The sequence below is a fragment of the Orycteropus afer genome, unplaced genomic scaffold (assembly GCF_000298275.1).
Source record: "Orycteropus afer afer isolate SDZICR_OR568_19922 unplaced genomic scaffold, OryAfe1.0 scaffold00209, whole genome shotgun sequence".
In the NCBI taxonomy this organism is placed as follows: domain Eukaryota; kingdom Metazoa; phylum Chordata; class Mammalia; order Tubulidentata; family Orycteropodidae; genus Orycteropus; species Orycteropus afer.
In genome coordinates, this window is record NW_006921796.1 from 3,217,120 (window position 1) to 3,234,464 (window position 17,345).

General features: G+C 45.4%; 1 protein-coding gene across 1 annotated transcript in view; it reads left to right on the plus strand.

Moving 5' to 3' along the window:
* The window catches only part of NUAK1 (NUAK family kinase 1), a 63,280-nt gene that overhangs the window by 37,810 nt on the left and 8,125 nt on the right, over positions 1–17,345 (plus strand). Inside the window, exons 5-6 of the mRNA XM_007948254.1 lie at positions 14,152–14,271; positions 17,000–17,132. Of these exons, the coding sequence (XP_007946445.1) occupies positions 14,152–14,271; positions 17,000–17,132 (253 nt within the window). The remainder of the gene's footprint in view (positions 1–14,151; positions 14,272–16,999; positions 17,133–17,345) is intronic.

The following is a 17,345-nucleotide window of genomic DNA, read 5'->3' on the forward strand; positions in this document are numbered from 1 at the left end:
AATGGCCTTAGTACTCCCGGCACCAGGGGGAGCCCTCCATTTGGCCTCTGGTGATGTTTGTAGCTCATCCTTGGTCCCCAGTCTAAGCATGGGAATGACCTTGCATCCTTCTCATCTGTTGTTGCTATCACTTGAGGGATGCATCATGAGGAGACTGTTTCCTTGCTGCAGGGATGGGGTTGCTTTGGTGTTTAGATTCTCTTTGCAACTATTAGTTACCATCATCCTTTGGAGAGACCCCTGGAAGCCATGTCTCAGTGACCTCTTCTTGTGGAATGGCCAGTACAGGGTCTCTCAATTTTTGGCAAAATGACTGGGCTATTTTAAAAGGAGCACTGGCTGTAGAGTCAGAATATTTTGGGGTTTGTGTGACTTGCTTAGTTGCTTGACATTGGAAGCCATTTCCTCATCTGTTAAATGGGGTAACAGTAATACCCACAGGCTTGTTTTGAGGCCAGAACAAAACACTCTGTTTAGCTTTTTGCACTGATGAAAAACCAGTTGCCATCAAGTCAGTTCCAACTCCTGGTGATCTCTTGTATATCGGAGTAAACTGTGCTCTATAGGGTTTTTAGTGGTTAAAGTTTTGGAACTAGATTGCTAGCCCTTCCAAAGCACCTCCAGTGGACTTGAACATCCAGACTTTGGGTTAGCAGCTGACCATGTTAAATGTTTGCACCACCCAGGGACTTCTGTGCACTGCTGACTACCATGCATACGGTTCAAAGTTAAAAGCAGTGGCTTTGGGGTTCAATACCCTTGGTTTGAATTGCAACACAGGCCCTTACCACCTGCAGGATTACAGGTGGATTACTTGCCCTATGGAAGCCTCAGTTTCTTCTTCTGTCAAGTAGGGATGCCAGTTCCTGTGCTGGGGACTGCTGTGTATTTGTTCATTCTTTGGATGAGTATTTCCTTACAAGTTACTATGTGCCATGCCCTGTGCCCAGTCCTGGGGAGTCAGTGACCACCATGAGGATTTTAGACAATATTATACATGAAGCCCTTAGCATTTAACCACTGTGCGAGCAATCTCCTTTAATGACTGTCCATCGGACAGAAGGAATTAAACAGAATGTCAGCTGCTTGAAGGTACCTGGGCCCTAGGGGTTGGTGTACAGACTGGGGCTAGAGAAATGGGTTCTGCTTGGAGGGCCACATTCTAAGGGTTTGTATCATTGACCCTGCGACTTTGTCTCCAGATTCTTCCTGCCACCTGCCTCCAGAGCTCTAAACACTAAGTGTAGTCTTTACAAGGCCTGGAATGTGAGCCTTTCGCCTGGGGATTGGGCTCTGTGGTACAGTGTGACCTCCTGGTCCCATGATGTAGTCCCAGAAGTGATAAGGCACATAGCTTTCTGCAGAGTCATAGAATTCCCGATGGAGGAGAAGAATGCTTAGAATTCTGAAGGCAATTGTGCAGGGAACAATAGGGCAGGAGCCTAGAAGCAGAGCTCATCTGTATAAGCAATGGGGCCAAGTCCTTCAACCCAGGATCCCTATCCATTATGTGGGGAAATAGCTCACACATAGACCATTAAAAAATTTTAAAGTGTGAGTAATATATTTTTATGTAGCTTTTCCTTATCAATTTCTACTGCTGGCATCTCCTAAGGTGAAACACACATACACCCCCCTACCCAAGCTGCAAACAGATACCAAATCCTTTCCATCCTCAACCAGTTGCTGTAGAGTCTATCCCAACTCATAGTGACCCCATGTGTGTCAGAATAGAACTGTGCCCCACAGGGTTTTAAATGTTGATTTTTCAGGAGTAGATCACCAGGCCTTTCTGCTAAGGTGCCCCTGGATGGACTCGAACCTCATCTTTTCGGTTAACAGCCAAGCACCTTAACCATTTGCATCACCCTGGGACCTCTCCCCTTCTCAAAACCCTTATATCCTTCCTTCTATTTGTTGAAGGAATGCTACTTGGATCTGAGAAAGAATTTTATCTTAGAGCTTGAAAGAACCTGGAGGGTCATTTTCCAACCCCTCCTTTTAATGATTAGGGCCCAGAGAGTCTGTGTGATATGCCCAAGATCACACGGCGAATCAGTAACAGAGTGTGTCATTGTGCCTTTGTTTCCTAGTGTGTAGCATGGTACGTGTACGTGGTAGGCACTGAAGAGATGTTTGTTTTTGGAGTGAAGGAATGAAGAGCCAGGATTAGAACTCACATTTTTGACTTCCAGGCGACTTCTCTTTTCATCATCTCACACCCACTTCCGAGGTTTTTTCAAATATGTTTCAGCTGCTGTCGATTTGTCTTCCGGCTGTATGTTCTCAGCTCTTCCTGACTCAGCATTTTGCTGGGACGTATTTAGAAAGGGCACTTGCTGACAGAAGCAGGCAGACACATGGTCACAAGCTGGCCTCCATGTTCAAGAGAGCCTGTGCCATCGGCATCTGGCCTAGGGGAGCCATTGACACTGATGGCCTCTTTCCAACCAATGGCAAATAGGCATTGAGCTCCTGTTCCAAAGTCCCCGCTGTGTCTCTAAATATGGATGCCCCTTCCACCTTTAAAGCATGGATGGCTTTTGCCCGGGAAGCCTATAAAGAGGTTTCCAGTTGAAACTTGTCACGTGTCACTGCAGTTTTGACGTGAGACATGTAGCTTGTTCCTTTTCCCTTTGCTGCCTGATGTTTCTTTGCAGAGAGCACATCTGGCATTGGGGATAATTTATCTGGCCCCTGTGAGAGGGTGTGGCTTCTAAAAATATTCACACAGTCGTCGGCGGCAGGAAGAATGAGAGCAATGTACCTCTTTGGGCTGCATTCTGAGCTCGGTGGAAGCACATCTACTAAAATAGACACCCGGCACAGCATTAATTTGCAATTAATAAAAACGGGCCAGATTCACATCCCACTCTCTGGGAGAATGGAATGCTGGTAATTCCCATAGAAGGCTCCTGTAAAAATGCCTCCCAGTCAGAAGAGGTCCAGGCACCAGGGTCAGCTGACCTCCTCAAAGAAGGCTGGGAAATTGGTGAGTTCCCAGAACTCAGGGGAGAGGGGCGTCTGTTGCCCCCGGTGACAATAGCAACAGCTGCTGTTGCGAAGAAGCAGCGAAGAAGCTTTGAATGGCCAGGGCCGAGGAGAGGTAGAGACATCCGGAGCTTAACAAGACCAGTGGGGCCACTCAGTGTCACGAGCCTCAGGGCTTTGATCACATGAATGTGAGGATTCAGCTTTCATTCCTTTGTTTGTTCATACATGTGTATTCATATGTTGTTGTTGTGTGCTGTCGAGTTAATTCCGACTCATACCAACCTCATGAGTAGAACTGCCTCAACAAAGGTTGTATTCTGGAGCTCTGGTAGCATAGTGCCTAAGGCACTTGACTGCTCACCAGAAGGCTGGCGGTTCAAACCCACCAACCACCCCTCAGAAAGAAGGTTGGGCTATCTACTTCCGTAGTGATACTGCCTCGGAAACCCAAGGAGGGGTTGCTATGAGTCGGATCCAACTCAACGGCACATAACAACAGCAACAACACAGGGTTTTCTTGGCTGTGATTTTATGGAAGCAGATCTCCAGGTCTTTCTCCTGCAGAACTGCGGAATGGGTTCTAACAGCTAGCTGAGCGCTTAACTACTGCACCATCAGGGCTCCTTATATAGTCATCTAGATAAATATACATATACATGTGTGTATGTGTTTAAAAAACTCAGAAGGAAGACTGGGCTCTCTATTTCCGTAGAGATACCACCTCGGAAACCCAAGGAGGGGTTGCTATGAGTCAGAATATACAGATATGTGTGTGTGTGTGTGTGTGTGTATGTAGATATGTGGATATACATACACATGCATATATATGTATATGTTCATGCCTGCCTGCATTCATTCATTCTTTCATTTATTCATTCAGCAACTAAATATCCCTCCTATGGTAATATTTGTTTCATCACCAATATTTACTCTCTGTGTGACTGGCACTGTGCTGTGCACTGTGAACCAGATGTGTGTTGCCTTCCCTTTCACCCAAGTTCATACGTGTGCTCTCTCTAGTTAGTGATATACCCTTGAGACCAGGGCAAGGGAGGACACCGGGAGTGAAAGACAACAAAGGTACATACTACTGCATACGTGATCCTGCAGTAATAGTAACAACAGACATTCTCCAAGAGTGGATACACAGGGAGACAAGCAAAGTGAACACATGTGGGAAGGTGAATGCGAGTATACTCACGAGTGTATATTGGTTTGGCAGAGGATATTTCTACATACATATTTGTATATGCTGCAAATATCTCCAAGGGGGCAACATTCTGAAAACTTCTTAGGCATAACCAAACACCTTGAGGGAATGAGTGAGTCACTGGGTTTGGGGGCATCTAGGTCAATTGCCATCACATAACCTACAAAGACAATGTTCTGTGTCCTACTTTGGTGAGTAATGATTGGAGTTTTAAAAGTATACAAGTGGCCATCTAAGATGCAACTACTGGTCTCTCCCCATCTAAGTAAAGAAGAGTGAAGAAAATCAAAGACTCAAGGAAACAATTAGTTCAAAGAGCTAATGGACCACATAAACCATGGCCTTCACTACCTGAGACCAGAAGAACTAGATGGTGCCCAGCTACCACGACTGGCCATTCTGATCAGGATCACAGTAGAAGGTCCTAGACAGGGGAAAAAACATGTAGAACAGAATTCCAAATCATAAAAAAGAACAGACTTACTGCTTTGATAGAGACTGGTAGAACCCTTGAGACTATGACCCTTAGACATCCTTTAAGCCTGGAACTGAACCCGCCCCCTGGGGATCAACTTTCAGCCAAACAAACAGGTCTATAAAGTGAATAATAATAACACCAAACGATAGACCTTAAAATGAAAGATAACACCTGGGAGGAACGTGCTCTTCAGTACAGTTAACCATATGAGACCAAAAGGGCATCATTTGCCAAAAAAACAAGGCTCAGAAGTCAGAAATGGACAGGAAAGAAGGACAAACGGAAGTGGGGAAACCAGGGCACAAGTGGGAAGAGTAGTGTTACATTGAGTGGATTGCAACCAATGTCACAAAACAAAATGTGCCTAAATGGTTTAATGTCAAACTAATGCACTCTGTAAACGTTCACCCAAAGTGCAATAAAAAACTTTTAAAAAAGAAAAAGTCAAGCTGATGGCCAGGTCCCTGTTCTCTTGGAGCCCGGGATCTAGCAGTTGTTGAACAAGCAGTAACAGTGAGCCACAGAGAAGGACAGAGATGATAAGGAAGACCAAGTCGCTGCCCTCGTGGATTTAGAATTTCAATTTGGGAGATAAGCATTAAACAAATAAAACCAAACCCGGTGTGGATTCTGACTCATGGTGACCCTGTGTGTGTCAGTAGACCTGTGCTCTAGGGTTTTTAGTGGCTGGTTTTTTGATGGCAGATTGCCAGGCCTTGCTTTGGGGCACCTCTGGGTAGGCTTAACCCTGCAAGCTTTCAGTTAGTAGCCAAGTGGGTTAACTGTGCACAACAGGGCTTCCAAACAAAGCAATCCATAAGGTAATTTTCTGGTAGTGAGGAAGATGCATGCAGGGTGGAGATGGAGAAAGATGGGTGCTATCTTAGACCAGTGGTCAGAGAGGGCCCTTTGCATGGCATTTTGACTCCTCAAACCCACCAAGCTCTCTGGCTTTTTGGTCTTGGCCCATATGGTCAAGAACACTTTTTCCGCTCCTCTCCCTCCCTCTGCCTCTTCTTTGGGTCTCAACTTGAATTGTCTCTTCTAGGAAGGCTTCTCTGATCCCCATCCCTTGCCTGGGCCAGGTGGCCTGTCATATGCATTGTGACACCATGTGTGATATGCTGTGGAAGTGCCGAGGAGGAGATGGTGGGTCTGTCTGGACCAGAAGGACTTCATGGAGGAGGTGCTGGTTGAGCTGGGTTTTGAAGAGTGGATAGGGTTTCAACAGAAGTACTGTGATGGTGACCCTTCAAATGGAAGGAGCAGCAATGACAGGAAGAGGCCTGGCAGCTGGAAAAGGAAGGTAGCGTTTATTGAGCCCCTGCCAGACCTTCCACACGCCTTATTTCATTTTATCCTCAACATGTCTCCACAGGGATAGGTCTGTTCCCCATTTTACAGATGAGGAGGCTCTTGCTGCTAATAAGTGATGGTGCTGGGTACTAACCCATAGCTGTTTGGCTGAAAGGATCCTGTTGTTGTTGTTGTTATGTGCTGTTGAGTCGTCCCCGACTCATAGTGACCCCTCCTTAGGTTTCTGAGGCAGTATCACTACGGAAGTAGGATTGCCCAACCTTCCTTCCGTGGAGTGGCTAGCACCTGGTAAATTCTACCTTGTACTGACTCCATTAGGAGCTCTGGTAGGGTAGTGCCTCAGGCACTTGACTGCTAACCAGAAGGCTGGCGGTTCAAACCCACCAGCCACTCCTCGGAAGGAAGGTTGGGCAATCTACTTCTGTAGTGATAACGCTTCGGAAACCCAAGGAGGGATCTCTGTGAGTCGGGTCTGACTTGAAGGCAAATAACAATAACAACACTGACTCCATTTGCTTTTGAGTCAGCTTCACCTCACGTGATCCAGATTGACTTGCACTTATGGCAGATGCCATGTAGAGTAGGACTGTGCTTGGCTGATTTTTCAGAAGGGGATCAGCAGGACTTTCTTCCACGGTACCTCTGAGTGGACTCGAACCCTCAACCTTTTGGTTGGCAGCTGAGCATGTTAACCACTTACACCCCCCAGGGACTCCCACCTGCTACTACTAACACCCCAATTTGCCCTAAATCCAAGAGAACAGCACATGAGGGCACTGTTTAAGTCCTTGATTCAGCCCCAGCAGGAACTCTGCAAATGCTGGTGGTGGTGCGTGTGGCCGGGCTGGCTGAGTCACGGTGGCCGAGCAGCATATAGGGACAGCAGAGAGCATGTGTGAGCTGGGTCGGCTTCTCATTTCCATCCCTGGGGGTGGCGGCCTCCTCTATAGGAGCTTCCCCAGATTGCTCTGGTTGGTGGCTTCAAGTCCTTCCACGGAGGTGGAGACGGTGAGCTTAGATCCTCTGAAGATGAAAGCCGACCCGTCTCGCTTCTGCTCATTGTTCCACTCCCTACCTTCATTTCCTGACGACTCAGTAGCGAGGCTGTCAGGGGAGAGCTGCAGCAATTAACTCCAAGGTTGGAAAGGAGCTATGGAGTATGTCTTCTTTGACAGAATGGCTGTCTTCACGAGGCATCGTGTAGAAAGCCCGTTTCCTCCTCACCACGAGAGCAGTAGCTCACCTTTGTGTAGAGTTATCCAGCCCAGGAAGCTCTTTGCCGACGTCCCAGGGAAGCCATTTCACCTCTTTGTGCCTCGGTTTCCTCATCTCTAAAATGGGGATAGTGATGGTACCCACCTTCTAGGGTTGTTCTGAGGATGTAATAAGTTATTTAATAAGGATGTAGCCATGCTGCCATGTTGTTGTTGTTGTTGTTACTATTATTATTATCTCATTTAATCTGACTTTAGTTTTCACAGAACCAATGTGGTTAGTGCAATTCCATTTTCCAGTGGAGGAAGTTGAGTCATAGGGGTTCCAGGAGTAGTCAGCCAGCTGTCATCCAGTTGGTTCTGACTCATGGAGACCCCATGTGTGTCAGAGAGAACTGTGCTCTGTAGGGTTTTCAGTGGCTGATTTTTTGGATGTAGATCACCAGGCCTTTCTTGGGAGGCACCTCTGGGGAAACTCAAAACTTCCAACATTTCGGATGGCAGTCAGGCACATTACCCATCTACCACCCAGTGACTCCTACAGTCAGAATAGCTAATCGTTATAGGAGGCCTACTGTGTGCTAGATGTGTTTTTCAGCACGTTCCATGTATCAATTCATCTGATTTCATACAGTCCCTTGAGTTTGGTTGCATTATTATCATCCCCATTTTGTAGATGCAGAAACTGAGGCACAGAGGGGCTCATGGGCAAGAGAATCCCCTTGAGGATCTGGTTAAAATATAGGTTCTGATTCAGTAGGTCTGTGTGGGGTCGGAGGTCCTATTTCTAACAGGTGCTGTTGGGGCTGCTGGCCCATGAACCACAGTGGAACAGGGAGAGATAATAACATGCCTAAGGTTTGATGCCTGTAAGAGGTGAGGTCGGGACTTGAACACAGTACTCAACCCTACAGCCCTGACCTTTTTCACCATATGGTACGGCCTCGAGAAGCTTATTTTGGAGAAGAATGGTTCTAGTTGCTCTTGGCTCAGTGACTCAAAGTCTTCTTAGCCCTAAGTTTGTCTTAATTAGCAGAGTTGTGAGTTGACCCAGATCATTGGTGTTATCTTTGTTGTCTTGTGGCATAGAGTCGATTCTGAATCATGGTGACCGTGTGTGTTACAGAGTAGGACTGCTCCATAGGGCTTCCTTGGCTGTAGTCTTTATGGAAGCAGATGGCCAGGCCTTCCTTCCCTGGTGCTCCTGGGTGGGTTCGAACCACCAACCTTTTGGTTAGCAGCTGAACACAAACTGTTTGTGCCATTTAGGGAACTTCAGTGTTAACAGTTGCAATTTATAGAGTGTGCTGGGTACCAGGTCTATTCTAGGGGCCTTATGTGCATGTTCTCCGATCCCCACAGCCCTCCTGAAATGGGCTCTGTTGTTTATTCCCATTCTTCAGATGAGGAAATGGAGTGACTTACCAGGTCCCACCACCACCTAGTGAGTGGCAAAGCTGAGGTTAATCTCAGATGCTCCTGACTCCAAAGCCTTCGATCTGTCCAGTCTGTGACCCCACCTCTTAGCCGCTCTAAACCCTGGCAGACTATTGCTTGTTATCAAGCTGATCATCAGCATCCTTTTCCAGTGATTAGTCATCAGCAAGGTGACACTTCCCTTTTATCAGGCCAGCTCCTTATTCACAGTGATCTGTGGTTAATTCTTTGGAAATATGAGCAATCACTTCCCAATTTAGCTTTCTAACTCCAATTTTCATCCAGCAGCACACACTTCTAGGAAGGCTTGCTTACAACAAAAACTCTGAAAAGTAAGGACATGAGTGTTGACAACACAGATTCCTTTTCAGGGTCAAGGCTGAGCTGAGTAGCTCAGTGCAGGGACAGTGCGTGGCTGAGGGGGTCGTTCATCAGCAGTGAAAATGCAAACCACGTGCCTCTCCCCAGAAGCTACCAATTGTGGTAGTGAAATACGATTTTAAAAGCAAAGCCCACTTGCCAGAGAGTCACACTTCATGTACAGCTAAGGTTCTGTCAGAGAAATTGCCCAAATTGGAAAGGCCGTCATGCCTGTGTGGTTGTTTCTGTTCTTTGTGAGCTTCAGCAAAGTCTCTTAATCTCTCTGACCTTCAGTTGCTTTCCTTACAGAGTGAGGGGATGGATGGAGTCATAGCTTAGGACTCTAGGTTGAAACCATTTCTGGGATCCAACTATTCTTGTCCGATTATGTTTAGAATCAGCCTTTGCCAAATTTCAGTTTTCCGGTCACTCTTTTCATGGCTTTTGTCTTTTCCTGGTATCCTCTGTGCTCTCAATACTTTTATTTAGCCCAATTCACTTTTTAAAGTTATATTTATTGGAAAAAGAAGCCTTACATAATTACGTTAAATGCAAAACTTGCCATGAATAGAAGATAAGCACAAAAGTAAATAGCATGGGAACCAAACAGCATCATTAGATTGTAGCTTGATGCAGGTTTCTGCTGCGTGTTCTGAGCCCACGGCCTGCTCTCTTTAATGCAGACATGAAGACACACGAGTGCCCAACCAAGATTTTCTCTTCGACATAATCCAAAGGGCCGAAGTACAGTATGAGTTTCTGATTTGAGATTCAAAACTGAAAGTGCCTTATATTCCTTGAGAGTCCCTGATGTTGGGGTAAACCCTATTTCACGTATCAGGAAGTTAATATAGTTAATGCTCTGGATGTAAAGATGGGAAGAGACTATGTGAGCTCAGTGCTGTGCCAGTTACCCTTCTAAGCAATTTATGCACGTTGATGCCATTTAATCTTCACCATGACACTATGGAGGTGATTACTGTTCATACTCTCATTTTACAGATGGGGAAACTGAGGCTTCTGAGTGTTTTTTTTTTTTTCTTTTAATTGTGATTTGGGTGAAAATTTACAGAGCAAATTCACTTTCCATACAGCAGTTCACATACACTTTGTCTCATGACATTGACTACAGTTTAACTCAATGCAACATCTCCCCTCCCACTTCCTCCCAATAGTTACCTCTTCCCTGTGTCCATCCTCCATGCACTCCTGCTCCCTGAGCTGTCTCCCTGTGCATAAGCAGCCCTTCTTTCTCACATGATTGTTCTCTCCAAGGAGTGTATCTACTTGAGGTAAATGTTCAACTCCTATGCCTGTCTTTTGTTTGGCTGGAAGCCACAGATGTGGGTTCAATTCCAGACCTGAAGGGCAGCTAGGGACCATAGTCTCAGTGGTTCCACCAGACTCTATCAGACCAATAACCTGGTCCCCCCCCCCATATGATTTTGAGTTTTGTTCCACATAATTCTCCCTCTCTATCCAGGATCTCCTACATAGATCCCCCCACAAGTGGTTGACATAGGTAGCCGGGCACCATCTAGTTCTTCTTGTCTCATAGTCATATAGGCTGCGGATCACATGGTATACCAGTCGCTAGGACTAATTGTTTCCATGAATCTTTGGTTTTCTCCATTCTTCTTTGTTTTGGATGAGGAGACACCCATCATTGCATCTAAATGGCTGCTTGCAAGCTTTTAAGATCCCAGTCACTACTGAGTAGTTTTTGTAACCAGTGGTCATTCCTACTAATATTGTCAATAGGTCCATATAAGCTCCAGTGGTATTAAATCTTAGAGCTGAAATCCCAGTTTGAAGGGTTCAAGGTTTGAGAACTCTGTGTGTGTGTGTGTGTTGATTAATCTTGCTTTTCTGTTGAAGTGCCAAGAACAGGGACTAATCTAGATTTCTATTAATCATGTGTCAATGGCAATGACAGCTTTACTGGGTGAGGCTGATAAGCATCAGTCTGTGAGGATGGGAGTAGGCTGTAATATAAACACACTTCTCCAGGATGGCTGCAAAGAAAACAAGAATGCCCAGACTTGGAGCACACTGCTGTGAGAACTCCCAGTGTGAGGGTGTGCATGCAGGGCCTCACACACACGTGTATTTGGAAGCTCTTGTGGTGCCCCGCATGCCACAGATGCTGCTGGGCAGTAGGGGATGTATTTTCCCCAAGACACACGCTGTGCTGTGTCAGCTCTGCCTTTGCTGCAGCCAGAGAGAGGATGACGACCTGGCTGGACGTTTCAGCGCTCGAGCCATCTATTCTTCTTCTGATTGACGGGGCACACGTCATAAAACTTCCACCCAGCTTCCTGCAAGCCAGTCAGAGGCCTTGATAAGAAAGTGGAATTCAGGACAATTAAGTGCAATGTAAGCCCTGAGAATGCATTTTGGAGGGCAGTTGTACACCAACTGCTTCCGATGACATTCCATGCATTCAGGGATGACTCTTAACAAAATAGGCTTGTTCTGGGGGCTGTGCTCAAATCGGAGCCCTGGTGGTGTGCGGCTGGGCTGCTCGTGAGGCATGTGAGTCGCCCAGCCTATTTATAAGCCTCAAATGGAAATCAGCTCTGGGGATGGCGAAAACCTGCAGTGGCTTGGTTAGTGAGGCTGACTCAGGCTTGTGAAGCATTCAGATTCCCCAGAGGCAGTGTGTATGGTGGTTTGGGGTGGCTGAGACACTGGGGTTTACATTGCCACTTAGTGGTTAGGTGAGTGACCTGATCTCCCTAGACCTCAGTTTCTTCATCTATTAAATGGGGTATTTCCTAAGGCATTAGACTGCTAATCAGAAGGCTGGTGGTTCAAACCCACCAGCCACTCCTCAGAAGGAAGGTTCTGCAATCTACTTCCGTACTTATACTGCCTCAAAAATCCAAGGAGGGGTCATTATGAGTTGGATCTGACTCGATAGCAGTGTGTTTGTATGTGTGTGGTAGGATTAGAAGATGTAACATGCTTAGAAGAACTCCTAATAATGAGAAAGTGTGCAATAAGTGGTAACTAAATTTATTGATGTTGTTACTATTATTACTAGGCATTATCTGTTCATTTTGAGTTTTTCAAAATATAAGCCCTGTTCCAGTGACAGGTGTTTCTTGGGAACAGTTGCTCATCAGTAGATGACACGGAGATGAGAAAGATACAGAACCTGCCTCAGGTTACTCACAGTCCAGTAGGGAAGGAGAATACACATACACACGATGCATACACACACACACACACACACACACATTTATATATGGATACCAAAAAACCCACCAAGCAGGCAAGTATGGTAGGTAAGATTATGTGTCAACTTGGCTGGGCCTGGTTTTGAGTGGCTGGGCAGCTAGATGTAGTTATTCCCCGTAATGAGACTGGTAATCACCTCCGTGGTGGAATCTGCCATAAGCAGCTGAGTCACTGCTTAGGGATGTGGTCTGCTTCCAGTATATAAGGAGAAGCTTTGGGAATGGTCTGCAGCTTTGTGGCACGCTTGGATCCTGCATGTAGCCGAGTCTTCATTTAACAGCCTGCCGTATTTCCTGCCGATCTTGAGACTGTTTCTGGACTTGAACTAGTGTCCTCCCTTCTTGTTTGGTAATATTGGGACTGTGCCATGCCATTTTATTTGTCAACCTTGGGCTTGTTAGCCTCAGCAGCCAGCAGCTGCCTGAGTGAAGAGACACCTCCAGCTCCAGTGGGCTGGGAGCAAGAGTCATAGCTGAAGCCTAAGGCTTAAGGGCTTTCACCCAGCCCCTAGAGCTTGGCACTTTGAACTTGGACTTCTAGCCTCCATGACTGTAAGAGAATAAACTGTTTGTTCAAGCCATCCACCTGTGGTAATTCTGTCGGAGCAGCATGAGGTAACCAAAACAACAAATGATGCCAATTCATAATGACCTTGCATGTGTCAGAGTAGAACCGACTCCACAGGGTTTCCAATGGCTGTGATCTTTCAGAAGTAGGTCTCCAAGCCTTTCTTGTAAGGTGCCTCTGGGTGATTAAAATCGCCAACCTTTTGGTTGGTCGCCAAGTGCTTGACCGTTTGTGTCACTTGGTGACACCTTATGCATACATACATACTTCCGTAGCCATATGTTGTTTTTGTTAAGTGTCATTGGGTGTACTGTCACTCATGGCAGCCTTACATATAACAGAACGAAACACTGTCTGATCCTGCACCATCTTCGGGACCGTTGGTATGTCTGAGTCCATGGTTGGTTCTGCTGTGTGAATCCATCTCACTGACGGTATATGTTACGTATAAAGTAGCAAACAGGGAACAGTACTGCCAGGAAGATAATACATAAAACACTTCTGAGAGACCAAAAGAGAAGAGAATGTCCAAGGGATATGAAACCCAGCAGAAAGAAGCAAAGTTAGGTAAAACATTGATAAAAAACTTGAAGGTTGTGAAGCACTTTTGCACACATGGTCTTATCTTGTTTGATCTTTCTTTCTTATTGTATTATCACAATAATCATATGAGCTAGAACAAGGCTGGGATCATGGATTCCAGAGAGGGAACATGGATGGGTAAACTGAGGCTTGGAGTAGCTAATTGACTTACTGAAAGTCACACACACAAGTAGCAGAGTTTGGGCTGAAATATGATAACTCAAAGCCTAGTGCTTGGAGTCTGTTTTATCTAGGGTCATAAGGCAGGCAAAATACAGTTCCAATCAGAGTGCGAGTGGCTAAAAAGGTGGTGCCCAAGTGTGATACACACAACTTCGTAGATACAAGGTGATTATAGGTAGCAAACAGTCAAGTTTAAATTAATAGTTGCACACTTGAATGTTCATCAGAAACATCAAGACCATGATTTTGTGGGTATCATTTCTCAGGTGGGTTTACATTGAAGTTAAGTTAGAGAGCCCATTGGAGGAGTAATGTTAAGTAAGAAAGAGAGCATGGAGTATGCAGCTCAGGCCTGGTGGGGTGTCAAGGACTGCAGTTGGGAAGCACTGGCCTGGCTGGGATGAATGGTCCTTTATAAGGGCTGAGGACTGGAGAGACCATGGTGACCCAGGGCACAGACCAGCAGGCGCCCCTTAAGTGCTGTGGACTGTGTGGTAGGGGTTGATCCAATGCAGACAGTGACTGGAGCACTAACAAGCGTCCTTGGATCTGACGTCTCTTTGTAGATTGCTGACTTTGGGCTTTCCAACCTGTATCAGAAGGACAAGTTCTTGCAAACGTTTTGCGGGAGCCCACTCTACGCATCTCCTGAAATTGTCAATGGGAGGCCCTACCGAGGGCCAGAGGTGAGCAGGTTGTCTGGTGTATATACGTATGTGTGAGTGTGTGTAGGAGGGAGTTGGAGGGAGGGAGAGAGAAAATTTCTTGGATCCAGGAAATAATTAAAAAACAAAATCTAAGACTGTTGCCCTGAGATCATCTTTGAACCTTCAACCTCGACCCAAAACTTTTCCTGGAAGTCAGCTTTGAACCAAATAACACTTTAGCCTAATAAGTAAAGTGCCTCTGCCTTGAGCACTGCGCACTCTACGTGGGATCAAACTGACAGCAGCACCTTGAAAGGTTAGATGAAAATCGTCGGGGGCGGTGACTTTATGTTAATGGTGGTGGAATAATTTGGAAAGGGATAGCGAGAACAGCTGTACAACTTGAAGAATGTAAACTGAGTGGAACGAGTAGAATTTGTTGGAACTGTGTATTCTTTGTTGCATATATTTCCACAAAAATAAAATAAAAATTTAAAATACCTAAAAATGCAAGCAAGCAAAGAAAATCTTTGCTTATATGATTATAAAAACAATACATTCACAGGCAAGAAAATTTGGAAAAGCCAGAAAAGCTTAAAGGAGAAAACAAAAATTACTTGCACTCCCTGTAAGAGAGGGCTGCTTTGAACATTTCTGTGACTTTTCTTTTAGACTTTTTTCGGTGTCGATTGCTGTGTTTAATAATAAATGAGATCATTCCACACATGTGCATGCACAAACACACACACACTTTTTTTTATTTTGTGACTATTTTTTAATTTTTATTGTGATTTGGGTGGAAGTTTACAGAGCCAATTCATTTTCCAGACAGTAGTTCATGGACATTTTGTTTCATGACATGGACTGCAGTTCCCCACAGTGTAACAGCTCTCTTCCCACTTCCTCTCTGTACTTACCTCTTCCCTGTGTCCTTCCCTCTGATGGACTCCTGCCTCCCACCCCAGCTGTCTCCCTGTGCATGCGCTGCCCTTCTATTCTCCCATGATTGATCACTCCAAGGAGTGTATCTCCCTGATGTAGATGCTCACCCTATATGTCTGTTGTTTGGCTGGAAGCCACAGGAGTGAGTTCAGTTCCAGACCTGAAGGGTAATTAGGGGCCATAGTCTCAGGTGGTCTTACCAGGCTCAATCAGACCAGCAAACCTGGTCTTTTTTTTTTGATTTTGAGTCTTGTCACACACACACTTTTATGAATTCATTGTTATTTTCAAAAAACTTGATTTTTAATGACTACATAACATTTTATTGTATGAATGTACCATAATTTATTTCATCATTCCACATATTTGGACATTCAGGTTATCTTTTAGTTTTTCCCTATTATAGCAAAACAGACCCCATTTGATAGATGTGAATATATATATACACAAAAACAAAAAACACCCTAAAAGTTCCGTGAATGTCTTTTTGCATCTGTCTTTTGACAACATGTAATGACTAAGGAAATATATTTTAATTACATCTTCTAATTCATAAGGCATGTATTTCTCTAATGTCTAAAGGTCTCAGGGCCACAGCAAGATATGTGTATGTGAAAATACTATTTTGAAAATGGGCGAGTTGTGGAGTGGTAGTTTTCAAATAGTGGTTCATCACTTCCCTAGCAGCTGCTCCGTGTGTTGAAATGTTTCCTACAAATATTTATCTGTTTGAGAGTGTTTTGGGGCGGGGCTGGAGGATAAAGAGAAGACTGTCAAGAGACTCTGCGCATCACAAGGAAAGAAAGGGTTTCTAAAATTAGAATGTAAGGGAGGAACATAGGATTGAATTGGCAAAATTGTAGAGACTTGACTTGGTAAATTTCTGGCCAATAATGACTGCTTCTTTGATCATTGATGATCTGTTTCCAAAGTTACACACTGACGGCTCTTGATCTGGCTAGCAAGCATGTTTTATTTGGCCACATTTTTCTTTTAAAACAAGCAAACATTTAATAACTAGGAGATTTTACATAAATATCTGGTTTCTGACTTCTCTTGGAAAACTGAAGGATCTGCTCGTGTGGGGTTCCCATTGCTTGGCAGCAACTAGCCACGAAGAGGCTGCCTCCTTAAGATGACTGAACAAACTCTACCGTTTGTTTCTGTCCCCGACACTCCAGGTTGTACCCTGAATTCTGTCTTGCTTTGTTCACATTCACTATGTGCATGGCCCTTATAAGAATTTGAATTTGCAACCCACGGTCCATGTCAAGAAGGTACAAAATGGAGTTGACTCCATGGTGTAATAGAAAGATTAGAAGTGAAGAGCCCAAGTCCCAGATTCGCCTCCCTCATTGGAGCAGGGCTTCTGGGGAAAACATTTTGCTTCCTTGTGCCTCAGTATTCACATCTATCAAATGGGGTTGAAAATAACTGAAGTGCTACCTGCTTCAGAAAAGTATTGGGGGAAAAAAAAAAAACCTCACTGCTGTTGAGTCGATTCTGATTCATAGTGACTCTAGGACAGAGTAGAACTGCCCAAAAGGGTTTCCAAGGAAGCAGACTGCCACATCTTCCTCTCACACAAAAGTAAAGGGGGGTTCAAACAAGATAAGAATGTTCTCAGACAGACTGGGACTGTTGGTCTCAGTTCCAGACAGCAGGGTCAGGTTTTGCAGCAGCAGGTGTGGGACCTGTCTGCCAGGTGCTCAATTCAGCTCCTGGGGTCGTCGGGGGTGGCTGCTCATGGGTGATGTTAGTGGTTTGGAAGTTGTCCCAGGAATCTGTTTCTTGAGCTTCTGCATGTCCCGTCTCTCTGCTCCAGGTGGACAGCTGGGCCCTGGGTGTGTTGCTGTACACTCTCGTCTATGGAACGATGCCCTTTGACGGTTTCGATCACAAAAACCTCATTCGGCAGATCAGTAGCGGGGAGTACCGGGAGCCCACACAGCCCTCAGGTGCGTACCATGGGTCAGAGGTTGAGGCGAGACTGGTCAGCTAACCTGCCCTGACTCACACTTTCTGCTTTTGTTTTTTATACACCAGTAGGGACTCTACATCATTTTATACATCAGTAGGGAGCAAGGTAAGCACAGGCGTAGCACAGAGTAGCAGGCCGGAAGAGCAGGAGGAAGGGGTGGAACCCAGGAAGCCAAAGAGAAGAGTGTTCA